Source organism: Sander vitreus, chromosome 12, assembly GCF_031162955.1.
Source record: "Sander vitreus isolate 19-12246 chromosome 12, sanVit1, whole genome shotgun sequence".
NCBI classification, from domain to species: Eukaryota; Metazoa; Chordata; class Actinopteri; order Perciformes; family Percidae; genus Sander; species Sander vitreus.
The window spans coordinates 19,305,513-19,332,716 of NC_135866.1; the positions used below are offsets into that span (position 1 = coordinate 19,305,513).

A 27,204-nucleotide genomic window follows, 5' to 3' on the forward strand; every position below is an offset into this window, starting at 1 on the left:
TAAATTTAATGGATTCATTCAGTCCTATTGTTTTTTTGTGTGTAAATGTTGTGAGTGTTCGCACTACAATTCCCATCATGCTTTGAGTGAAACCAATTTAGTCGGAGAGTTAGCTATTTACACTGCAACCATGGATGGACAGATTAGTATCACCTTGATTACTTTTGATACAAAAGAGAAATTCTAAATTTGATTAATTGATTATATTGTATATTAAACTCTAAAATAACTGTCTCAGAACTTTGACAGTACCTTTCCTATAATTAAAACAACAATTAATTAGTTCTTTCCATAATTAAGACATTACGGCTAGCTGTTAAATTTGTCTTTATTCCATATTAGTTTTTTGTGGCTATGTACAAATGTAAACAGTGTTACTGTACTTACAATAAACATTTTTGAACATGTTACTTTGTGGTAATACTGTTGTGTTCATGTCATGTCAAATTAAACTATAAATAAAAACCACAATCTGAAAAACAACCATTACATCTTCATTGCAACGGTTTTAAGCAGTAGAATGCGTTTTGGGAGATTTTATTATGAAGTACATTTACACTTACACAGCCAACTCTACATCAATTTTAAATTCACAAAAAAAAGTGATTTTGGATGTTTTCCTTTCTGACATCCAAATACACCACAAAAATGCAGCAAAAGCCAGCTTCTTTAGCTCCTAGGTTACACCATGTGTGGGCTGCATTACTCACCATCATGGCTATTAGAGCACAGATGTAGCTCTGTTTCATGATGAAGTGAAAGATTTTGACCATCGCACTGACTCCTCTTTTTTTCATCCCATCCTCTCCTCCCTCAGACTTCTCCTCTCCTGCCTCCAATGCCGAATCCTCCAGGGGCAAACACACTTCATACACACACTCTTCCTTCTTCTCTGGTAAGACACATAAAACACAACTCACTGTTAGTGAGAATAGTTACGGTTACTCTGTGGACTTATGGAGTTAAGTGAGGCACTGCAGTGATTTAGTGTTGAGCTTCTATATAGTGAGGCAACACATTTATAGAAGCTCAACACTAAAAATAAGACACATTTAGAAAAGAATAGTCAAAATCTGTGCAGCAGAGGTCAAGATATCCCGACTTTTACACCAGATTATGGGAAAAGGATTCATTTTCATGGACAACGAATGTATGTACAAAATGTTTGGCAGACAGACAGACATTGCCATCACGTGAACCATGCCATGGCTAGAAAAGTGTGTAGTCTCCAAGACCAAAACAAACTTTACAAAGCTCTTAAGGTAACAGAAGACATCAAACAGCTGCATTCACAGGCTGTTGAGTGCCCCCCATGACTAGTAAATTGACTGTGACATGTAAAATCAGTGAAGTGCCCCTTTAAGACAATTTTGGGAATTCAGTGGCGACAAAGTGCAAACTAAAAGTACAAAGATAGTAAATGTTGTACCATCAAAACAGAGAAATGATCTGTGTCTATGGCCAACAAATTCAATGATTTCTGACAGTTATTTTTAAATACACCATGAATGTCAGAATAGAACAAAAAGATAATTGAGCAAGATTATAAATCTTCAAAATGTTTGTTGTCGTTTGTTTTTCTATACGGTGTATCTTATTCTATAAAGCTTTAGGTCACACTTCCATAAACTAGGAAAAACTGCTAAAAGTTTCTGAACATGAATATAACAAACACTTGAACACAAAAGCAACATAAAACTGCTGTCATCATATGTAACCTAGGATACAGAGAAAGCGGTGGTTTTATAGTAATTATTTCTACAGTAGTTCCACTCCATTTTCATGTCTTTCAGTTTTATCTTTTAAAGGAAATTTAGAAAAAAGACGCAGACAGTCGAGGGTAACCAAGCTCACCTGTACCGTCACTAGGTTGGTCCATTTTATACTGAGGGGTGGAGTACAAGTCCAGGCAGACTGGTCCATTCTCAGTTGCGACAAAGTCAAAGGACGTCCCGTTTGAGGTGGGTACAGCCTGTAGATCATCATCACAAATTGCAAATACATTTCTGTTACTAAGGAACAGGTTTGTTAAAGGATCACACTACTGTACTGCATCCTGCACCACAAAGACAAACAGGAGTAACTGCTTTTGTGTGATGAAAAAATTCACCGACTGGATATTGTGCTTTTTGTTCATTTCAGTTTGTTTGTTAGCAGTTTGGTTACCATACTTTGGCTTTGTAGGGCAGTACAGGGATTATTTCTACTTTTCACACTGCACATTCTTTAATGTAACCTGGCACAACCTGCCTTAAATACTGTAACCAAGAGCTAAAAAGCATTTCATAAAACAAGTCCACAGGGTGTTACTTTGATACCCTTTCTGTGCTTTTTGAAATATGGGAAATATAAGCAAACAAGCATAGAAATCACTTTTTTTTAATCTTTCTTAAATCTTCAATGTTTCAGAGGCACTTGAGCGCATTGGCTTTATGATTACAGCTTCACAACTTAACAGATGTAAAGTATATACAGTACCTCTGGGCTGGCAGACACAGTGGGAAAAGGAGTTAAACATGTACGTTTAAACAAAGGTTAATGATGACCCTGTTCTATGAGGGTGCAGTGTGAAAAGCACTTTGCAGTGATTCCTTTTCTTGCAGCAAGACTGAGGGATTAAGGGGGTAAAGATGCACAGATTTAAGACACATCCAAAGCAGCCCCCACCTCAGTTGTACTGAAGCCATCCTGGGTGGAGAGGAGCTAGGAGGAGATAAGAGCATACAAGGCAATGTGTGTTATCGATGAGCTGCTGAAGTCAAAGGCCTCCTTGTTCTTTATAGTCTCTGATAAGCAGGAATAAAGTCGAGCAGCACTACTCTGTAAATCGAGCCCATCACTCATCTGTGTCTGCACACCCTAAAAGCTTTTAAACCTCAGGAGGTGGCCGGTGGAGACAGACTACGGACCTTGATATGGGAACAAGGTCAGAATGTGTGTGTGTATGCATGTATCTGTGTGTGTGTGTGTGTGTGTGTGTGTGTGTGTGTGTGTGTGTGTGTGTGTGTGTGTGTGTGTGTGTGTGTGTGTGTGTGTGTGCATTTCCATCTGAAATCTTTCCAGGGATGAGTCTATTACAAAGGTGAAAGCTCAGGGAAAATAAGATGTTAGCTTGTAAAAACTACAGCTTGAAACTACAGGTTTCATCTTTATTTTTAATATTATTGCACTAAAATATTAAATTTTTCTATTCCACCTTATTATTGTTTAAAAACTAAACTGAATCAAACTGTTTCAGGTCAACAAATTGTGTTATTTGGGGTTTTAGCAGCCAAGCTTGTTGAAAGAAGTAAAACATTTTTAAGGCTGCTGTCCTAAAATAAACAATTTCTTAAGCATGTGTTAATGTTTTTTACAATGGGATTCCGTACAATGGTATCCTAACCAAAGGATGACTACTTCATGACCTGTCCAATAATCAATACATTGTTAGTCATGTGTGTATTAACCCTGACGTACGTTTTTCTCATCTGTGCCCTGGCGTGATTCCCACCACAGCTGCCTCTTCCTGTTGGCGGAGTTATTTGTTGTGTTTCCATCCAGATCTTCCTCCTCACACATATCGCCGTCCTTGTCGTCCTGAAAAAACATAGATAGACTTTGAGCTCAGTCCACTTTTGTGCAACAGAGATGATACTCTCAAGAATCACAGTTTTAATCAGCTTCTATTGGACACTGTTTTACAGTGTAGGAGTGCTGTATCTGAGGAGGACTTGGTTGACCTTTTGAAAGATCAATGATGTAGTTTTACTGTAAATTATCAGCATTTCTCATCATTGATTTTCTGTATTTTTTTCACAACAAACAATATGTTTGGCAGTGTCCACAAAAAAAATCAGAAAAAAATGTGCACTGGAACACATTGGAAAGCAAATTCCACTTGTTCTCAGTGCAGTTCTGTTTCAGGAATTTCGAGCGTCTCATTACTTTAATTACTTTTAATAACATTTAACATTTTATTTAAAGTTAAAGTTTTTACTGCATTGGCGAACTACTGCTGAATAAAATGAGACAATGAACTACAAATCAGGCATTGAATTAAATTAGAAATTGTTACAGTAAATCCAGATTTTTCTTGTTTTTTTGGTGAAGATGAGATCGATCATACTCTGGCATCTCCACTATCGAACAAACCTGTCAGCTGCTGATTTATGTTGTAATCCTGTTTTATTATTAGTGTCGTCTAAAGTGTAAGAGTAGGTAAAAACACCCACACATACACACACCCCTCTGTAGAGGGATCAATAATGCATACAGCCCCACAGGTTTACAGGGAAGTATTGACCTCTCTATAAAAACACTAATCTATAACTCCATTACAGGACAGAGGAGCTAAACCTCAAGCTAGGAGAAGAAAGAAGACGGGTTGAATTCAGGAGTGAGGGTCTTCATGACATTTCCCGCATTACATGACATTTCATTGAGAATTGCAGTAATTCTACTTCAGTAGTGTGAGTTGAGTTTGCATCAAATAACGGTGAAGTCTTCAATAATAATTATATATTGGGCCAATCAGTTATAAGATACATTTTAAAAGGGTCAGTCATTATTCCTATTTAGACTGGCCATTTAAAGAGCAATCCCCAATACACTTTCAATGTAAGAGATGGAGGACAAAATCCAGAAGATGCTAATTTGATTTACTCAAACTAATTTCAAATCAACTTTGGAGTGTATTTTTGTTAAAACGTCCAGCTTTTCCATTGGAAGCATGTTAGAAAGGGATCTATTAATGGTCAGTATGAACAGGTGTAATGATTACAGCAAGCAAACATATATATAGGCACCTGAATATTGTTTTAAAACAGACTTGAAAAAATGTGAACCAATTCTTTGATGTTTCAGTCCTCAGACCTTCACCAGAATGAATTTTTCCAAAAAGATTTGTTGATAAACTGACTAAAAGTGATCAACAGTGTTTGTTGTATTCTAACATTTTTTAAGTAAATGTTTTTATTTGTTTTTGTTTTTTGTTAACTATAAATATGATGTCAACTTTTAGATACAGAGTACATACTTTACACCAGTGAGTTTAATTTGTAAACTTTTGTACAATAACTACAAAAATAAATCATCGCTTCATAAGTCATCAAATTTGGACCAGTGGCGTCTGAGTTGTTATGTAACCATTACATGTACCCCTATAGAGCATTGGAACACTGGAAAATGGTGCCAAGATGCATCCTCCCTTTATGCATCAGTGTCCCAGATAACACCTGAGCTACGGCGGACAGATTCAGCCAGGGATCAATCGTCCTGTAATCTTCCATCAATACAGTTTCTCTGATCACAAGGCCACCTGTCTGCCCATTTAATTCAATCTGGTTCTATTTTAGTTCACTGTCTGGAATTTACTGAGAAGCTGTGGTGTGCTGAATTCAACTAAACATCTTAAGACACCCACTGACTGCCTGCACCCACCCAGTTTTATATTAACTGCAAATCCAGCTTTCTCTAAGCAGCAGCTCATTCAAGTTTTAAAGCACAAATAATAGTTAAATCAGACACTGTTTGTGGAAAAAGGCAGGTTATTTTATCTCAAGGTGAAAATTTTCGCTCATTTCACTTTATGGTTGTAATTGAAGAAACATCCACCCTCAGATGTTCTAACTCCGTCATGATTTACTGTAGCTGTGATTTTTGTGATTCAGTTTTTCCCAGCATAATGCATAATGGCCAGAAAGTAGGTATGAACTTGCATACGTGTATTCAGCTGAGTTCAAGAGAGCGATAGTGAAAAATGAATGACAAAATACAGTATGTATGATGTCTTGAGGCTGCATTGCATACGTTTCTATTGAGGTTCTGCCTCCTTCACCTGTATATTTATTTCTCTATGATTGATAAACATCACTGTAAAATCTAGACAAAAGCCCTTACTCTATTGTTTTAAAGGAACAGAAAAATTATGTTTTTGTAAAATATCAAGGTATACAAATCAATCACATGATAGCTTTTCAGTCAAAACCGCCTAATATAACGAACCTTTATGGCCAAATTATTGACATTTTTTATAATAAATCTAGAAAAAAAAGCTGTGAACTAAAAAGGTCTACTCTCATGTGCTTTCATTGCTGTCCTCACCATCAGCTGGTCGATGGGTTCCTGCAGCCAGAGGCGGATGAGCGTGGCCAGGGTGTAGTAGAGAATCAGCAGCATGATGGGATTGACAAAGTGGTACCACTTACGCTCAGGGTGCACAATGAGCTTCCATGTGTAGGAGCAATTGCTCTGAACAATGGGGGACATGCCAAATATCCTGCAGCAAAAGACAGAGAGACAGGTATATGAAGACAGGAACTTTTGCCAGGATTTTAAGTTATAAAATCAGGAACTTTGAGAATAAATTAGTAAGAGACAACATTGTGTAGCGATATAGTATATATAGACAAACAAAAGCTTGAAATGTTATCATAGAGGTCACCATTTACAGTCATTCTGATGTAAGGGTGTGATTTCTGAGCAAGATCACACAACTTTATTTCCAGAAAATATATCTCTGTTAAAGAGCTGCAACGATTTAGTCGATTAATCGGTTAGTCTCAATAAACAGAAAATTAATCGACAAATTTTTCATGCAAAAAGGCCAAATATTTGATGTTTCTAGGTTCTAAAATCTAAGAATGTGCTGCTTTTCTTGGTCTTACATTACAATTGAATATTTGTGGGTTTTTTTTACTGCTGGTTTGACAAAACAAGACATTTAAAGATGTTACATTGGGTATTTTTCATTGTTTTCTGATGTTTCACGGACCAAATGCTTAATCAATAAAATAATTGGCAGAATATTCAATGATGTAAACAACTGTTAGTTGCAGCTCCACTCTGTCTCCTACAGCTTTACTCTAAACTAATTAAACTGTTTTAGACTTTATACATGACATAAATAGAACCTGTGTTGCTTTGATTTGTCCTTGAAGGTGAGTTTATAATTTAACTCTACAATAGATTGGCTTTCTTGGAATGTGTCTTCCAACAGCCATGAGGGGAGGAAAAATGCATGATGGGTTCTCCATCTTTAAAACTAATTATCAATTCCAGAAACAAAGCCAGGATGGATGAGGTGATGCAAACATTATAAAAGATTGTTGGAACTGCAGAGTCATGCTGTCTGTGCTGGGTGGCCTATATACTAAACATCAGTGGTTTCCAACCTGGGAGTCGGGACCTCTCAAGAGACATTGCTGGGGGAAAGGGATGTCTGGACTACCTTGCTAAGCCTGCTGCCACTGCAACAATCGCTCTAGATGGATGGATGAATGGATGGATGGATGGATGGATGGAAGGCATGACCTTGGCAGAGGTCTGCGCTCACTGAATGCCCTTGTAGTTTCGTTTAGTGTATTTATAATCTCAATGAGGAGTTGTGATTTCCAGTGTAATTCTTAGAAGATTGATGAGTTTGATGTTCTTAATAGTTAGTATAATAACAATGTTAAAGTATGTTACAGTTGACTTGGCTCACTTAAGCTTCCGAAATTAAGTGTAGTCTCTGACTTTTTGTTAGATAAAATTGCTCTAAAGAAAATTTCCGTCCACACTAACTTTGGAGTCTGCAAAATGCACTGAGGTGAAAACCACAAAGGATGCCGTACGATTCACTGCTTTTCCTCCGAGCAGAACAAAGATCATCTACTCAACGGGAAGTGCTCTGACGTATTCCAGTGACAACCACACAGATTAAGATGCCCCCTGAGTCTTTTCTGTCTATGCCATGTGGAGGAGTGAACGCCCCCTTCTGACCCCATCACACTTCCTGAACGTTTCTTGTGCAGCTGGGGGAAAGCCCGCTGGTCATATGACTGAGGACTTCCATTGTAAGGAGGGGAAGCAGGAAGTGGAGTGGAAGCCAGGCCTCTCAGCAGTCTCACTCAACACCGGGCCAACAGCAAGGCCAAGTCACTGTCAACAAGCACAATTAGGGCAGGCACTGAGGTGGCCTATTGTCCAAATGGGGCTGCACATATTTACGTCCTTAAGAGTTTTCCTCAGACCGCCTGAGGGTGTGTAGAGAGGAAACAGGCCGGATCAGAAGAGAGTGTGTTACTTTTATCATTACATTGGGCCTCAGTTTCCACACAGTGATGAACAGAAATACCTCAGATCTGTGGAAAGTCACCATGAATACACAAGGAGATGGCAGATGATGAAAAGGTCGTGGGAAACTTTCCAAATTTAGGACTTCAAATACACAAATGAAGATCTGTTTCAGAAAATGACTCACACTCTCTCATATTCACTGCTGGGAACTAAATGAAGCAAATATACAAGTTAGTATTGAAGTTATGAGTCATGTTGTTGATAATTTAGCTTTTTTTGTAATATTTATGTAACTAGTTTGAAACAATGGTTTCCAACCCCTTGGCCTTATGACTTTTTAAAATGAAGCAATGTCAATCTGTTAACACCAGTTTATGGCATCTGTGTGGTGATTGATTAGCACTGAGCAGTGATTTTTCCTTTTCTTGTCTCATTTCAAAGATTTTTAGAGGCCTGAGGAGGTGACTTTTCAGTATTTTACTTTACAGTATTTTAGAGGCCCACAAGATCAATGTATTCAGTATTTTTCTAACTTTAATGATTTTTAGAGGCCCAAAGAACCCAGAATTTCACAATAAAAAAGAATATTACAAGATTTTCTGTATAAAACCTTTTTTAATCCTTTTATTTATTTGTTGAGCCCTCAGATTTATCTTGGGGAGTCTTGACCCCAAGGCTGGAAACACTGATTTAGATGGTACGCCTACTGTTAAGTTACTAGAGCATGCACATTTTAGATAGAGTATTACTGACTGTACAGATGGTGTGAGTGTGGTCCATTCATTCTTATATGTTATCTAACAAGACACCCATCAATGCAGCACTGTAATCACACCTTATCTGCCATCTGAACCAGGAGAATGATGGTGAGGACAAAAGGTTTGTACAAGGCAATTCCATCTATGCATAGCTGTAAATAACCTCGGTCCTGACACAGCAGCACAGCTTTCAATGAGAAATCCTGAGATCAATAAAACCTTACAACACCAAGGGTACTGAGACAACAGCTACACTGAGACTACAGCTACAGTAAGACTACAGCTACAGTAAGACTACAGCTACAGTAAGACTACAGCTACAGTAAGACTACAGCTACACTGAGACTACAGCTACACTGAGATGACATCTACAGTGAGGCAACAGCTACATTGAGACAACAGTTAAGAAAATACCATTAAGAAATACATGTAATAATAATGTGAGATGGGACATGTTTTACATATTTGTACATTACATTTTACATTATTACAATTTCCTCATGAACATACTATTGTATAACATTATTCTTTTATCAGTGTGTGTATTTTGATGCAGATGAAAACCGTCATTGTCAACTGTTAAAATAATATAACATTTAGAGGATTGTTATTAGGTAAACTGATTTAGGCACCATGTTGTCTCAGTGAGACTTTCATGGTAAATTAAAAGCAAATAAAACATACATTTATCAGTATTAATAGGGAATTTATGATTTTAAATTATTAGAACTCTAAAGTATTATTTCAGATCGCTAAATGTTCTTCCCTTCCTGCTGTAGCAGAAAATCACTTTTTTTGTCAACCAACTCAGGTGGTAGTCTTGATGTGTATTTTTCAGTAATTAGTAAATAAACAGCATTCTTTGCATTCCAGGTTGTCAGTCAAACAATGAGCTTAGTGACTCAAGGTACTTTCTGCAACAGAGTTTGTATTCATTACAACTGTGACTAATGTATGTTGGCAAGATGTGCAATGATGTGGCTTTACTCCAACCAAGTTTCACAGCTGCAGCCACAGACAGCTGATTCTCGCTCTTTTTTTTCTCATGCATAATAAAACAACACTGGTTGTAGTGCCTAAAAGCTCTGCTTCTGATATTGATGTGCTGTGAGTAGGAGTTTGATATATATGCTGTCCAGCTGGGTTTGCCTTTTCCTTTGCCTTCTTGTTTGTAACAATAGTAAATATTTATTATCGTTTAAACAAACTTGCCTTGGACGAAATAAATACAGTCAAATCAAAGGAGCTCTGGCTGCTAAGCGCTGTCATCACGTCATGTACTTTCACATTAGTAGAAGCCAGACAGCATTAGCAAGGGCTTGTGCTGTTTAACTAGAGAAATACCATTTCAACAATTCATCAAAGAGACAGGAGATCTAATACTGGTAAGTAAAACTTTCTCAAGATTGAACCATCACTCACTGCTGTTTAGGAGACAGTTTGTATGTTATATTGCATCCTAATAAGCAGAGATATTGCAAATTAAAACAATTTTTGATTTAGACTGATGAAAAATTCAGATGTCTAATGTTTGAACCTTGAACCTGGCACATTATTACAGATGTAAAGCATACTTTGTAAATTACAGGATTTTGACAGTTTCAGTGAAAATGATTCTTATTTTTATAAATATATATTAATTCTGCATGTGTCTCACCTGATGTAGTTATCATCTGATGGGATGGACTCCTGGAAGAACTGGAACTGATAGAGGTAGAGGACAATAAGGTGTCCAGCGCTAAAGATGGCCATCAGGACACACATGCAGCTGAAGATTAGTGTGTCGAAGGTCCGGCAGAGGGACCACCAGGTGCACAGGAACAGGAAGATGAAGAAGTAGAAAGCCGAGGTCAACGAGGGCAACATTATACCTGCAAACATAAATAACAGTGGATACAAAGTCAGTGGACTGTGGTTTACTTATCTGATCAGGATGATATATAATTGTCAGCTTTTGATTTGACCTAAATAGATCACAACACTTTGTTAAATCTGAGAAATGTTAATTGAATTTTAATTCCAAAACCCTACAGCACTCAGTTTTCTTGAATGTGGCAAATCTCACATTTCACATATGGAGCTAGTTCAAACAACGGTTAAGAATTATTTGCAAATACAGTTTACAATTAAAATATACTTTGCACTACTGCACCCTTACAATCAAAAGCACACCTTAAAGCAGTGGTTCCCCAAGGGGTTGCATGTGGCAGTGAAAAAACGTAAGTATTTCACGTTATGGGTAAACAGTCTTTGAGAGCTGTGTGGAATAAATCCCAGCACGCTTTTTTCAGTATTTCGATTAAAATGCTCCTTTAAAACGCTTTGCTTTTAGTACATTACTACAGAATAAAAAACAACAGTACAGTAACTGAAAAAGGTGCCAAAGTATTTAATTTAATACTTAGATATTCAGATGGTAATGCTATAAGATGAATATGCAGATTCACTGTACAGCATTCAAAGCTGCTCACCTGTCATGCCCAACAAGATGGTGACCACCACCTTCCCCGCAGTGGTGATCAAGTTCCCGATACTCTCCTTCACTTTGGACGCAACCTGTGCCACAAGCCGCAGGATTTTCATCTTGGTGCTTTCTTTTGCTTCCTCCTCCTCTTCTTCTTCCTCCTCTTCGTCCTCGTCCAGCTCCTCCTCCTCCTCCTCTTCATCCTCCTCAGCCTCGTAACCCCGTTCAAAGTCCTCCTCTAGCAGGATGTTGTCATCCAGACTCAGCTTCTCCTCTTCTTCCTTTTTTGGGGGGGCGGGGGGGATTATGGTAACATGTTACATTTCAGTATTGAATGATGAATGGTGCAGCTTGGAGGTCAGAGCTCTCCATGGTACTGAAAACAGTTCCCTACAGGTAGCACTTGCATAACAATCCTTGTGTATATTCCAGTTTAGCATATCTAGACATACATGTGGTCTGTTTGGCTGCTTGAGACATGATTATCGACCCGTGGCAGATGTTTTCTTCTGGAACCACATGTTGGCTGAGATCTAACACAGTCACTTCTTCCTTGGCTGCTGTATCTAACCAACTATGTGTCACTCTTTTCCTACAGTCTCAATAAAATAGGGGCATAAAAACAAGTAAGCCATTGCGATTTATATAGAACACATAGGGCACCAGACAAAGAAAGTAGCAGGTGATACAAAGCCTGCTTTGAATCAAACAATTTCAGCTCAGATGGCTCACTGATGGAAATAAAAGCATGAACACAACAAAGCCTCTATAGAAGATAGTTTCTTAGTAATGTGGAGCAATGCCACCTGTGCCAGCGTGAGCAGCACAGTCAAAGTGAATGTGCATTTAATTTACACTGAGTCATAAAGAGAAGGGAGGACTTGCCAAGGGGACAGAGGCTGTATTCCAAGTTATCAACAGTTAAAGGGAACTCTCTATTCAAACTCTTGCTATGCTTATCTCAACTTAGGAAGCTTAATGTAAACACTACATATAGAGCAGGAGAAGAGACTGGCCACTCCACTGGCCACTTAAGCCAGTAAAAACTTTTTCTTTCTTTTTTAAATCTGGTTAGTTATGACTGTCAAAAGGTGGTTTTAGTTTGCATACCGTTAAGTGCTAGTGAATACACATATATGTCATCCATTCAGTCAGAGACCTAAAATGCAGTCTGGAAATGTTGACAATCTTGTAGTCTGAAAAATAATTTGTCCTTTTCCTGGTCCAGAAATCTAAAATCAGTTTGTCTCAAGATGTCTAAATTGGGATTTGTTGACATTTGAGGTTTGTGGCCAGATTTACTCTTTATATTTATGAGAACATTCTCATTAAGCAATGTTTTACTTCTACAGTTTAGTTTTATGGCCCTAATGCTCTGCTTGTACAGTGGTGTGAAAAAGTGTTTGCCCCTTCCTCATTTCCTGTTCCTTTGCATGTTTGTCACACTTAAGTGTTTCGGAACATCAAACCAATTTAAACAAAAGTCAAGGACAACACAAGTAAACACAAAATGCAATTTGTAAATGAAGGTGTTTATTATTAAAGGAGAAAAAAAATCCAAACCATCATGGCCCTGTGTGAAAAAAGTGATTGCCCCCCTTGTTAAAACATACTATAACTGTGGTTGTCCACACCTGAGTTCAATTTCTCTAGCCACACCCAGGCCTGATTATTGCCACACCTGTTCACAATCAAGGCATCACTTAAATAGGAGCTGCTTGACACAGTAAGGTCCACCAGAAGATCCTTAAAAGCTACACATCATGCCGAGACCCAAAGAAATTCAGGAACAATTGAGAAAGAAAGTAATTGAGATCTATCAGTCTGGAAAGGGTTATAAAGCCATTTCCAAAGCTTTGGGAATCCAGCGAACCACAGTGAGAGCCATTATCCACAAATGGCGAAGACATGGAACAGTGGTGAACCTTCCCAGGAGTGGCCGGCCGCCCAAAATTACCCCAAGAGCGCAGCGCCGACTCATCCAAGAGGTCACAAAAGACCCCACAACAACGTCCAAAGAACTGCAGGCCTCACTTGCCTCAGTTAAGGTCAGCGTTCATGCCTCCACCATCAGGAAAAGACTGGGCAAAAATGGCCTGCATGGCAGAGTTCCAAGGAGAAAACCACTGCTGAGCAAAAAAGAACATCAAAGCTTGTCTCAATTTCTCCAGAACACATCTTGATGATCCCCAAGACTTTTGGGACAACATTCTGTGGACCGATGAGACAAAAGTGGAACTCTTTGGAAGGTGTGTGTCCAAGTATATCTGGCGTAGAAGGAACACTGCATTTCATAAAAAGAACATTATACCAACAGTAAAATATGGTGGTGGTAGTGTGATGGTCTGGGGCTGTTTTGCTGCTTCAGGACCTGGAAGACTTGCCGTGATAAAAGGAACTATGAATTCTGCTGTCTACCAAGAGATCCTGAAGGAGAATGTCCGACCATCTGTTCGTGTACTCAAGCTGAAACGAACTTGGGTTCTGCAGCAGGACAATGATCCTAAACACACCAGCAAGTCCACCACCGAATGGCTGAAGAAAAAACTAAATGAAGACTTTGGAGTGGCCTAGCCAAAGTCCTGACCTGAATCCTATTGAGATGTTGTGGTATGACCTTAAAAAGGCCGTTCATGCTCGAAAACCCTCTAATGTAACTGAATTAGGACAATTCTGCAAAGATGAGTGGGCCAAAATTCCTCCAGGACGCTGTAAAAGCCTCATTGCACGTTATCGCAAACGCTTGGTTGCAGTTGTTGCTGCTAAGGGTGGCCCAACCAGTTATTAGGTTTAGGGGGGCAATCACTTTTTCACACAGGGCCATGATGGTTTGGATTTTTTTTCACCTTTAATAATTAACACCTTCATTTACAAATTGCATTTTGTGTTTACTTGTGTTGTCCTTGACTATTGTTTAAATTGGTTTGATGTTCAAACACTTAAGTGTGACAAACATGCAAAGGAACAGGAAATGAGGAAGGGGGCAAACACTTTTTCACACCACTGTACATAGTCTTTAGATGTTTATCCAGATACATACCCTATGCCTTCACATTATTTACTTGTCTATTTCAAATTAGGACTGAAACAATAAGTGAAGTATTCTATTAGTGCACCAGTTTCCCAAACTTTTCAAAACCATGACACCCTCCTCCTTTTTTACATGTCATCCCCCCTTTTGGCTTCTCTCTATTGCTTTCTCTGAAAATCACAACTTCTGACTGCTGTTCACCTGGAAAACTCACATGCAAGAACATGAAAACATGTTATGTTACTATCAACCTCCAAGCATAAGCTGTCATGTCCCTAATCTCAGCTCCAGCATAAATGCATATTTACTGTAACAGGGGTTTTAATAATGTTGATGATAACTGCTTATTTCGGTTTTAAAATGTACACAGTAAAGTCTAGCTAATGTAAGCAAATTATAGTTTTTATATGGTGAAAAGTTATCCATCCATCCTTAAGGCACATTAATTTGTCAAAAATGTTTTATTTCATCAAGGAAAAATACTATATACGACAAAATGTAAGGATTTGCTGCCTTATCTGATGTATGTATGTATGTCATAAATAGAATATCATTGGGTTTCGGACAGATACTAAAACAAGTTATGAGAATTTGAAATGGCCATTTTTCATAATTTGTACATGTTTTTTAAACTTAAAATTAATTGTAAAAAAGTATAGATTATTCAGTAATAAACAATTGTGTGCAGCCCTACTTTAAATGCAGCTTAGTGTACTAAATTACTAATAAATTAATTCAGATAGATGGATGTAAAAGTCAGATACTGTTTTCAGGACATTGCATGTCATCACAAATTACACCTACTCGTTCCTCTGCTTCGAAGTCGGTGTTGTACTGGGCCATGTCCTCAGGCGGCCTCTTCTGGACCAGACTGCGACACAGCAGCCAGATGGCCAAGCCGGCTACGAACATACCAATGTCAGGGATGAACACTCTGATGCCGTTCCCTGCATCTGCACCGATCACACTGGAGACAAACAGAAAACAGAGGATACCACACTGACAGACAACAGACGCTCTTTTCCTGAAAGAATGAATCCCAATATCTCCCAAAAATAGTGATTTGGAGCAATATTGCAGGCTAGGATCGCAACCAAAAGATGGAAAATAAGTACAACAAACCTCATGGACTGTTCATGGACAAACACTTCTAATATGATACAGTTTTTCTAAGAAATCCTTGGACTTGTGGTTGCTTGTTAATCAGGATCCCAAATAGCTGGGTTTAAAATCTTGCTTGGAATATTTGAACCCTTGTCATCTCCTTTGGTCTCTCCCAATCTTTCATGTCTCTCTGTTCAACAATCTTAAAAAAACACTTTCAGAAGTTGTCATGTCACTAAGCATTACTTTTCCTACAATCTGTGTTCATGCAGACTGGAACTGCACTCAAACTCATGAGAATGGATATTATTGCAGCAATTATATCTTTCAGAAAACACTACCTGTTCACATGAATGCATGGGAATCTGGATTGTTTTCCATTACTCAACTGTTCTTTTAATATGTGTTGTGTTGAATCCTTCAGCTTTTATATGGAGTACCACCCACTTTAATGAAATCAGGCTTGCCGGTTTAAAAAGTATTGCCGTTAACAAGTGAGTGAAATTCCATTCAAACAAAAGGGCCATGAGAGTTTTTACTGAAGTGTGAAAAACATGTTTACTCCCTTGAAAATTGCATCCTTTGTTCATAACAAGGTTGTGTAAACAATAAACTCTCTTTTTCTTCATTAAACTGCAAAAAATAGGGTTTGATCTACTTTAGATTTTCCAGATTGAATTTAACCTTAACTTACTTAAGGTATGATGATGTCTATTGACATCTTACCTGACACAATCTAAATTCTCCTCCCATCAAAAACTGTGTGCAGATAATTTATTAATAAATGAATAATGTATACGCAAATAATATTTACCCCAGTTCTGCTCTACACAGTGTTTTTCATTATTCGACTAAAATATAACATTGTTTGATGTCTTGTGGTTATATCGGCGTGAGCAAACAAAGCTTTTGTAACATTTGTTATTTGATTAGTCTGCTCACCTCTAACTAAATATCAAAAGGGTTGCTCAAACAGGAAGCTAAACAGTGGCGGCCGACTGTTGCCATGACAGCTACAGAAACGTCAGGCTTCAAATAATCCAGTGAGATGTATTCATGCTGCCCGAGGACAAGTTTTATGAGGTGTCATGATTGCATGTACAATTAAAGCAAATAAAAAAATGTCCTTGAAATGGATAGCAGGTTTTTTAAACCTTTAAAACTCACTTTTATCATCCAAACCAATTTCTATTTCAGTTTTACAACAATTGCACTCGCATCCTGTGTTTGGCCACCAAAGGGTTTTCTTTACAATAAACAAAACATACTGTTGATTCTGCGCCGCAGGCTGCAGAGAAGAAGTTGACCAAATGTTTGGATCTGGTTATAAAGCGCCTGGTCATTTCAAACAGAATCAATTTCATTCTGGCCTTGAATGGTTTATAAAGCTTATAAAAGTTAACAAGTTGAAAACACAGAGCTAATCAACACGATGGAAAACGCATACTCGGATACATAGTTGGGCCTTTGGCTGCTGTTGGCCAGTTTAATCTAATCAAGGACGTCTGTTTCCATGTGCTTTATTGTTGTGAAGCTTCGTGCATCCTCATTTGAATGAAAGAGATGGAAACCGTCAGAGCCAGACAAGGTTGAGCCAGCAACTTTAATGACTCCTATTTTCCCCCGCTTATCATGTGAGAATATTACAATAAAATCAGCAGTGCTAAGACCTGTTCTTTTTGCCTCAGGCTGCAGGGGTAATTACTCATGAGGCATTGGAGATAACCTAAAAATACAGAGACAACAAAATATGTTCTCAACCATATAACTATTTGGTGTTTATAAGGATTTGAAAGGGTCAAGCTTGACAAAACTAAAGGATCTGTCTGGGTGAAAAGACTGTGAATTCTCATGAGATTCCTATAGACATTGACTCTGCATTTCCTCCATTCAGGCCGTAAAAGGGGGAAAGCATGCAGCTATACCGCTGTAAATACTGTGTATATTGTATATGATCCTCAACACAAACAGGTAAATGCAGGCAGGATAAAATGTTTATGGCTCTTTGCTCTGCGCTCCGCCACTTACAGTATACTATTCACCAAGGGCTGTTGAGTACTGGAAAAAGGATGTGGCTGAGTTTGGACATTCCCGTACTTAGAAAACCACATCTAACACGATCATGGGGGTGTGAGGAGACAGACACAACGGCAAAAGCTATGAAAAATAGGCCTGTCAACTGATTGTTCGACCTAACTGGGTTTAGCGTTCATTAAGAATCCACACAGGGACAGGTTAGGAGCATTTATAAACCTTGTCAGATGACGGGCCAGTGCAGCTAAATGCAAAAAGTGGTGTTTAATGTTATTGTGGGGTTGCTATATTTAGGACTCTGTGCACAGACAATGCAACCTTCTACAGTGGAATAGAACGACATGTCTGATCTATGACAGGTGAGTTAAATATTTAAATTGTAAACTTGCTGTTGATTCTGAATTTTTTTTAAAAAAAGACACATTTTCCGTTGTCATATTGCGGACCCTCCCTCTCATCAGCAAACAGTCTTATCACTTTCTCAAAAAGCATCTGGATTGCCCAACTGGGAGAAAGGCTCATGCTCAGTTTTTTTTCGGGGTACTTGAAGGGATTTATATTCTGGATTTCATCAAGCTTGCTATATGAATTATACAATAACATAAAATAAATAAATATATTGTCAAAAGGTAACAGTATCATTAGTTTACTTGAATAAATGCATTTGTTGTGAAAGTGTTTTTAATAATCATTATCTTACCTCTCAAAGCCAATTTGTCTTATGGATTTCTCCCACGCAGAACCTGGACAAAACATGAAGTCAGTTAGTGAATATGGATATTGTTTGGTAAAAAAATACACTTTTAATTACAGTAAAGGAATGAGTCACACTATTGGGAAATTTTGTCAGAAACAGGAAACTCTGAATTCCACTCAAGGTGAATAAACGGTAATGGACTTTCAGTACAAACGCTGTTGTTTCTTTATTACGCATCAGTGAATAAAACAGCTGCACGAATAGCTTCACTATCACAGATGTTATGTGTTGTGTGGTCGGGTAAATGTAGATGAGATGAGTGTGGAGGTCAGTGGGTACCTGAAATTTAAAAAAATAAATTCAACAATCAAAACATCTGTGATGGGAGGAGCCCACATGACTAACCCCTGACATAACCTCTGACATCAAACACTTTCACTCACAGCCGTCCTCCGACTGAACTGTTGTACTCAGTAATGGAGGACAGGCAGTGCTGTGACTGTCTGAACTGTGCTGCAACACACAACAAATACAAATCAGTTATTATTATAAGTATGCAGCAATGCATTGTGGTATATTATCCAGAGCTAGGTGATATGACTTCAATCAAGACCACAATCATTTCATAAAAATTCACCAGAAGTGATGACGTGCAGCAAAAGGCCCTGGGCCAGACTGGAACTCAGGCCACTGCAGTAAGGACTCATAACGGTACAAGCTCTACTCAGGGATCTATCAAGGCGCCCCAGGAAAATATACAATAGAAAAACAATCAGTATTCTTTACTCGACAAAGATGATAATGATGAAGATGAACAAACATTCTCTCTTCTGGGGTCTAGTAGTTAAAGGGGCTGTACTTGATATCCAGCACATTAATATAGCAGCAAACAAATATTTTTTATGCAAAGATATGGTGGAGTAATGGCATCCTGAGCAGAGAATGAAGTAACACTCCTTCTGTGTGGGTTGTAATCCGAGCTTCTCTGATATTTGTTTTGATAGCCGGTCTGGCCGCACGTGCATGTCAGTGCATTGGGCCGTAAAAAAAATATACGTAAAGCCGCGTGGAGGAAATTCCACGCGCATTTTGAGTACAGCCACTTAAAAACGCATACTATGTAACTGCTTTCTTCTGTTGTACTAACTTAGATCCAGGGCTCCACATGTACGGAGCGTAGAGTGTAATGTAATAGAGTCGTTAATAATTCCAAACCTGCTAAGAATAACACTCAATCGGCTTCAGCATTTAACTGCTTTAAGCTCATTGTTTTGGTGAAATAGCCTGTACACAGACTACATGGTTGGGTCTTACTAACTTACTTTAACCCCAAGTTAAACCATGGGCAGTCAACAATATCAGATAAGCAAATACAATACCTGGTGGGGGCTGCTGGTAAGGGAAGTCAAACATGTAGCTAGCAAGCTGAAGACTCAGGGGTTTTTCTTAGGAGTTGGTGAAGGCTAAACCAGAAGGTTAGCAAGAAATATGACTCCAATGAAATGGGCATATTGCTCTGAGTCTGCTGGAAGTTTCAGTAGTTAGCTGTTAGCTAACATGTTAACCATATACCTTGATAAGACAATGGTATATTAAGCTGTTTTGAGAGTTTGTTTTGGAATCATTCTGTCTCGTAGTGGTCTAAAAGAGCACAATGCAGTTTTATTTTGGGGACAAAAACAAAAAGGAAAATATATACCATACAAGCTGACATAAACAAATTGGGTTGGTGGGAGAGGTTTTAAGCATTAGTGTCAGTAAATGTAATGCCAACCAGCAAGTGGCATATTATATTAACTCTTCACTTTAAAGTGTTGGGGCCTCTGGTCAAACTACTGTGTCATTTACAAGCCAAAGAACCTTAAGCGAACATGGTGAGGGGCATGCAGAACCTTTCACAGGAGGTGAGGAGATAAGGTCCACTGATGTTGTTGTAATGAGTGACAACAGGCAAAACAGAGTCTGTTTCAGTAAATCCCAAGTTGAAACATCTGCAACACCTTACTTCACTCAGCCCAAACTGAGCTCACAGGTGTAAGAGGAAACCGATATACACGAGGAATGCCAGATGTAAAGACAGGCCAGTATGATCCATAGGATGAGAAGAGGATACTGTGTAATAAAGCCTGAACTCAGCATGGAGACTTCTGGAAAAGAGTGTGAGACTTTCTGCCCGTCGAGGCGAGGCTGCCGTCCACCCAAGCTGAGCACCAAAAATACCTGTCCTCAGACTTTATGTGAACATCATAAAACACCCTTTGTACTTGCTGCACCGTTAACCTCTCAGCACAAGATTTCTTTGCACTCGCTCTTCTATCTCTGGGGCCTAATGCCAGTTGCCCTTTTCCGCAGAGACTGGCGATATGCAGCGTCAACATTTCAGCACATTATGACTGTAATCGGACAATCAGTATGCAGAGGGAGAATTCAGTATGTCTCACATTCGGGGAATGGTAAGCAGGATATGTGTGGATATGGAGGGCATTAAAGGTCAACAATGGCATCTATGTGACTTAATGAAGATCATCCCTGAGGAACTGGTTGCAAAATAGCCATTCAACAGGACGTTTACTCCTTATGAGCTGGTGAAATATCCATTTCCATCAGATATGGTTCAAATCAAAACGTGCAAATCCTTTTTTTATGGTTTATTTTAAACTTCTTAATCTCCAGATGGGTGGGGGCTTCCACTAAGGACAATGACTGCCAGAAAGTTTAGACAATCACAGGAAAGTATATGGTATCTGGTGGTCTTTGACGGTTAATACAAATGCTTATGACTGTGCTGACTCGACATGGTGGGAACTGCATTTACAAACAGAGGAAAGACAGATGACTCCAAAGGAAGTCAACCCCAGCTCATCTTGCGACCACTCACTGACCTGCTTGAACAGCTGGAGGTGTTTTTAGGCCTTTAGGTCTTTTTAGGCAATGTTTTCTCATTCAAACTCAACTCAGTTTACTGCTCTAATGGTGTATTTGGCTACAGCGAATAGGGGAAATCATATGAAGTTGTCTGGAGGGAGGATAACCGCCTCACCGCAAAGAAGGACTCCTTGTTTATAATTGGCTGCCAAAAGGAAAAGGGTGTCAAGGGGCTAAATGCCAGATATAGAAATCTGAGATAAGGCAGAATGTAGGGGCTGTATCAAGGGCACAAAGAGTAATGTTGGACTTCCTGTCGCATATGCAGCCCAAAACTAAAACTAAAAATAGGATGACATTAACTTCAGGAAGTAGAAATCCAACAATATGTATACAAATCATCACAGTGGTCATCATAGTGGTAATGTCAGCAATGCCACAACACAATACTGACATTTTGTGATTTATTAATGACATTCTTTAGTGGTTCTTTAGCTCAATATGAAGTTTTTTCATCATGAGTGTGTGACGTTATATTTCTCCACCCGGTGCCTCATTAATTGTCAAATGACAGCCAGGATCCACCAGCTGTTCACTTTATTCCTGAGCAGCCCAGCACTCATACAGGGACTTTACTGTTAAATGTTGCAGATAATGACTCAAGATAGTTATCAAGATGTTATTCATTAAAATGCCAATGGAGCTTCATGATACATAGTCTGAAACCAAAACCTGACTACTTTCACTTAGCCTACAGATAACTAGACCATACTCAGCATGGACACCAGAAAGATGCGGTGCATTCATGTGCCTTGAGTGCATAACGTAGCCAGAAAACCTTTATATAAACCATTTTTATTTATAAACCATTTATCCATTGGATTTCGTATTTTCTGATATATACTTAAAACATCAATGAAGCAACCAATCAATCAATGGGTTTGCTCTGCCAAAAACTGCCGTCCTTTAGGAAAAAATATTTAGTCTACCCTCTCTGAACGGCTCTGTGTTTCTGCCTGAGGCGATAAGGTCCGTTCTGCCTCCTGAGCAAAGTTGGCTGGACTTCGACGATGGAAGGCGAGTTACCTCCATTAGAAAGAACAAGTCATTAGAACACAAGGTCAGGGTCTGTCCCGTCTAGACACACATTTTATAGTTTGATACAGAGTTTCATGAGAAGCCCAAGGCCAACTATTAACACCTTCCAAATACTGAGTCAGTAGCTTACAGTGTTTACTTTACTGGCAGCAAGAAAGTATTATTTTTTTTCTATGTCGCCATATGGCGCAAGGAAGCTAATTACATTGAGGAATGTGTTGCATTCATAAATCTTCATGATGTGACAAAATGCAATAAGATTTGGATGTTTCTATAAATTGTAAATCATTATTAGAGAGCATATTTTACCTTCTACTGCAAATGAAACATGTTCACTTAGTTTTGGAAACGTTCCCGCTACACCTTCTCTGGTGGTATACAACTCTGTGATACTGCATCAATAGCTTAAGCACATAACTGCCTCTGTGATAGATGGGACACATGTGCACACAGTCAGTCATGAACATGTGGCCCAACAAGTAGAGATCTCACCGTCTTACTTGAGTTCTCATGGTGAGTGACTTGTCAGGGATGGGGGGGCTTGATTCTTGTTTGGACCACCTTAAACTGTATGTTCTCATGGCACTTTGTGGCAACTGTCTAACCCTGTCACCTAAAAAATAAATGCATATACTTAATATACTGAAAAGACATATAATGCCACATGTATTAGGTATTTTATTGACATAATGAGAAAAAGATTTCGTAAATGTATCTGCAAAGTCGCAAAATGTTCATACATATCTGTAAAATGTTCAATGACAGCAATTTTAATTAGTATACTCTAAAATATCCACTTATGGCAACTGAAGCATGGTTTTAATGTTTTTATGGTTATGTTTAAAATTAATTTATACTTTTGTGTCAAGGGGTTATGTCATACCTACGACGGCAACATCGGTAAGCTTCCTTGGAACGCCATAGGCTGCATTGTGGCTGATGTGCACCACCTAAAAAATGTAACCACACTCAAGGGCTATGACGGCTACACATGGCTACGATGGATACCACATGGGAGCCTAATAAAACTGTGGCTGGTCAGTTTGGGCTGCCTGTGTTTCCTCTGATGCCAGTAGAGGTTGTTAAGAGTGAAAGCAACATGAAACAAGTTGGAAAAAAAGTCAGTAATTTTCTTGTTTTCAGTAACAATAATCTAGCAAAGACAGTTCCACGTCAAATCTTCGACAATTGTCGCTTTCTCTCACAGGAAATCAAACAACATAAATATGGCAACTGCACCCAATATTTTCATATTCAGACATTAAACAAGGCGGACCAGCCCAACCACTAAAAGAATGTTAACACAGTCACTATTAAAGGACGATACAATCCAATTAATGTACAATGCATTCATCTAGTGTTGCGGGGTGTTATAAACATGGGAAATCAGACATTCAACTATAAATCTAAACCTATGCCCTTGGTATCTACAACATGACTTCCTTCATCCCCTTGCATCAATTATAAATCCAGCTTTAAGCTCTTACAGTACTTAGTTTAAGTTAAGGAGAGAGGGTGATCTTGTTTAATATATAAGTGTCAAAGTCTACCAGTACGCCCACCATCCACCCCACCCATCTTTGTATGTATCTAACACTACTGGTATGGACAATGAATATAATCCAGGCAACAATTTGGCTTGAAAACGTTTTTGGCAAAATCATTTTGTTGTATATAAAAATTATTTTATGAGACAAGGATGTAACTGTCACAGTTAAACCAACATTAAAAACTTAGTTTAAAGGGGTTGATTGTGGCTATATTAGTCTGTTGACTTTTCTAAAAACAAGTGTCTTCGTGTACGTCTTCTAAAAGGTTTGAACACAGCAAAAATTGAAATCAGCCAAGTCCATTCTGCAGGTTCTTTGTAGATTCTCGACCTGCAAGTCGCTTTGATTTCAACATACACAACAAACATCACTACCTTTAAGCCTCGACAATAAAGGCGGCAGTGTACTGTACTCACAGTTGAAGTCAGAGGTGATGGAGTTCCCGGCCAGGAGGCTGTTGACGGTAATCTGATAGATGATGTGGAGCAGCAGGAAGGACATACTGGTGAAGCATAGGGACTGCAGCAGACGCCCTGTGTGGCCTGGAGGAGGAGAGCGGCTACAGTGAGTTCACCACCAACACCACTCAGTTTACACATGTTTTTTCTGCCGTTCATGTACTGAAACCCAGAAAAAGTCTCTTTGCTGGTACTTTTTACTCACAGAGAACTGACTGAAATCTGACTTTTTGGTTTGTGCAACATTAAAAAGCTCCTGGTATTTCTGAATTCTGATAGCGCTCTTAGGACAGAGCAAACGAACAACGATCCATATTCATGTGATCAGCTGTGAAGTCTGGAGCTGTTTTGAATGAATTAGTTTTAAAAAAAACTGGGACTGGGAGAGCACCCAAGGGGGATCATAATACATACTGGTCAAGAACTGGCAACACTACTATACAGCAAATCTTATTTCTGTTAAAAAGTCAAATAAACATTCTGGTGGACCACAAGAACTCTAATTCTTTCTAATTCATCGTACAAGGAACAAAACCAGCTTGTATATCCGGTTAGATTCTTTGATTTCTTGGCTTTAGTGGCAGTTTATGTTCGCAAGAAATGACTTGACTGTCCAAGACGATAAGAGCAACATATGTGTAGGTGTTGACTGACACAGTGTCTTTCTTTAATGTAGGTAAAGAATACAGCTGTCAGTGGACATTACTGATCCTGGGAGGAAAGGATGAGAGCTTCCACAGCTGTTCAACACATGGCTTTTATAGTGCACCTACGGGTATTTGGGATAATTTCAGGAGTTGTTATGGTGATAATTCTCTACAGTAGGATTTCTCGTTTGTGAAAATGTTCATCCTCAGGGAAGAACAAGCTTGATGGGATTCTTCTTTGATGAAGAAATGACAGTAATGCCTTTTATAAGCCCTGAAAGATTGAATTGTCCCACATATCTGCACAGTTTGGTCCACTGGTTCTTCACAGGGCAACATCTCCATCTCATTAAATTTACTGCATCCTTGCGGGGAACATATAACAGTTTTACTATAGTGTATTGCACAATATCCTGGCTAAGGTGAAGCTACTGCTGAGCCTCAGGCCATTGAGGGCTAACCTAATTAAATGTGTGCAACAACAGATCATGGCAGGCGAATTAAATGTTGAAGTGAAAACAATTTGTGCTAATTTCCCATTGTAACTCCCTGGGCTTTCACAAAGAGGGAAAAGAATGCTTGTAAATACGGAGGTATGAGGACTGTTAGCGAGCTTCTGCATCCAAATTGGTCCAAAGGCACTGGACAACACAACCGCTTTGGCTCGTTTTCCTATTTGTAATACAGCATTTTTGTTGTGTGACGTTGATGATCGGTCTTGGTTGCCTGACACTCATCTTGAATCAATATTTTGCTTCGCTTCGTTATTCAGTCTCAGCGCCGTCCCAAGAGTACTTTTTAAAGGTTTCTAAAACAGAGGGCATTGTTCCCTTTTAACAGTTGCTGCTTTTTCCCTTATCAATCAGATAATCATATCCATTTGACAACATAAAGACCTAATTTAACCACATGTTGTTGCAAAATCACAGTGTCAGAGTGCGCCAATGAAATGTTTTCAATGCAATCATATGGTCTTTTTGAAAAAAATGTCCTGGATAGGAGTGATGGAATGTTACTTAGTACATTTACTCAAGTACTGTACTCAAGTACAATTTTGAGGTACTTTACATGCATATTTCCATTTTATGCTACTTTATACTTCTACTACTGTAGACTACATTTTTTAAAAGCCACTATTCTACTTTGTAGATTCATATTATCAATACAAAATCTTAATCAATTTATAAATCACCATGTATACTGCTACCTGGCAGTATATAAAGTAGATGAAATTAGTTCCACCTTTACCAGGTGCAATATTAGTGATGCTTACTTAATACTTACTTAACAGAGTATTTCTATACTGTGGTATTGCTACTTTTATTTAAGTAAGTGCTTCTTCTACCACTGCCTGCCAGACTATACAAAAATAGAAAATTGCCTCAGTTCTTAAAAAAAAGTACGATAAATACACCAGACACCCTCTGTTAGAAGTCTACTAGCTAAAACATAAACCTGATAAATCATCCATAACATCAAATATTTATACAAATTCATACAACAGTTACTAAAAGACTCCCCAAAGGAAAATTGTCATGTCGGTGCCCATTCAACAAGGCATATAGCACCTACTGTAAAAGCTGTTAAAATGCCTGCTGCCCATATGAGAGCAACAGTTTAGATGTTGTTCACCTCCACGGAGAATTGAATGCCTTCAAGGGGATATGAAGCCAAATAGTGCAATTACGACATTAGAGAGTAAATCACAAACAACAAGTTGCACAAGATATTGTTTGTCTCCAGTTAGGATTGGAGTCTTGTATACTGTCATATCCTTGGGCACACAGCACTGCAAATTACACCTAATGAATTATTCATGTCTAACATTTGGTTTACTTAACTTTACCAATTTAACTGCTGCATGTCCTTTAAGATTCAGCAGACAAAATGAAACAGACCATCAAAACAAAGCACTGAATTTAGCCCAACCCCTCTCTTAACTCTCTCTAAAACAATTGATTCAAAAATGTAAAGAGTTTCTGCACAATTAGTTGTGTATCTTTGTATGTTTGTACTGTCAGTGTGTATTTTGGATGGTTTTCATACACAATAAATGCCAGGAGGGAGGAGATAACTGTCAAATTGTTACTCTTCAGATTCTGATTATCTGCTTAAGATTATAACCGCTGTATAATTAATACCACAGTGTAGCAATTACTTTAAAATGACATTTTATTCTTAACTGTATACAATCTGAAGTTAAATGGACAATTGATAATTTACAGTACAAATAAATGTTGGCAATGATTTCACAATCATTCTAATTCAATTATTTTAAACTCTATAAACTGGCGTGGCACCCAAGCTAAATTATTTTTCCTTCAATAATCTGACAAATATTTACCTAAAATAAATAATGATTATAGTTTCATTTCATAATCAGTCAAAAATAATCCTGTTACTAAGACTGTGCTCACTGAAACGTCCTCATACTGTGGCTCTGTCAGCTGGTAGTTCC

General features: G+C 38.4%; 1 protein-coding gene across 2 annotated transcripts in view; it reads right to left on the reverse strand.

Moving 5' to 3' along the window:
• piezo2b (piezo-type mechanosensitive ion channel component 2b) overlaps positions 1-27,204 on the reverse strand; it is an 85,185-nt gene that overhangs the window by 47,282 nt on the left and 10,699 nt on the right. Inside the window, exons 3-12 of one of the 2 annotated variants that reach the window (XM_078264366.1) lie at positions 24,058-24,183; positions 18,132-18,174; positions 15,098-15,260; positions 11,270-11,543; positions 10,456-10,669; positions 6,085-6,259; positions 3,460-3,579; positions 2,668-2,703; positions 1,855-1,972; positions 711-892 (exon numbers count right to left, since the gene is read on the reverse strand). In XM_078264366.1, coding sequence (XP_078120492.1) covers positions 711-892; positions 1,855-1,972; positions 2,668-2,703; positions 3,460-3,579; positions 6,085-6,259; positions 10,456-10,669; positions 11,270-11,543; positions 15,098-15,260; positions 18,132-18,174; positions 24,058-24,183 — 1,451 coding nt within the window. The remainder of the gene's footprint in view (positions 1-710; positions 893-1,854; positions 1,973-2,667; positions 2,704-3,459; positions 3,580-6,084; positions 6,260-10,455; positions 10,670-11,269; positions 11,544-15,097; positions 15,261-18,131; positions 18,175-24,057; positions 24,184-27,204) is intronic. The other variant, XM_078264367.1, reaches the window with a different exon arrangement.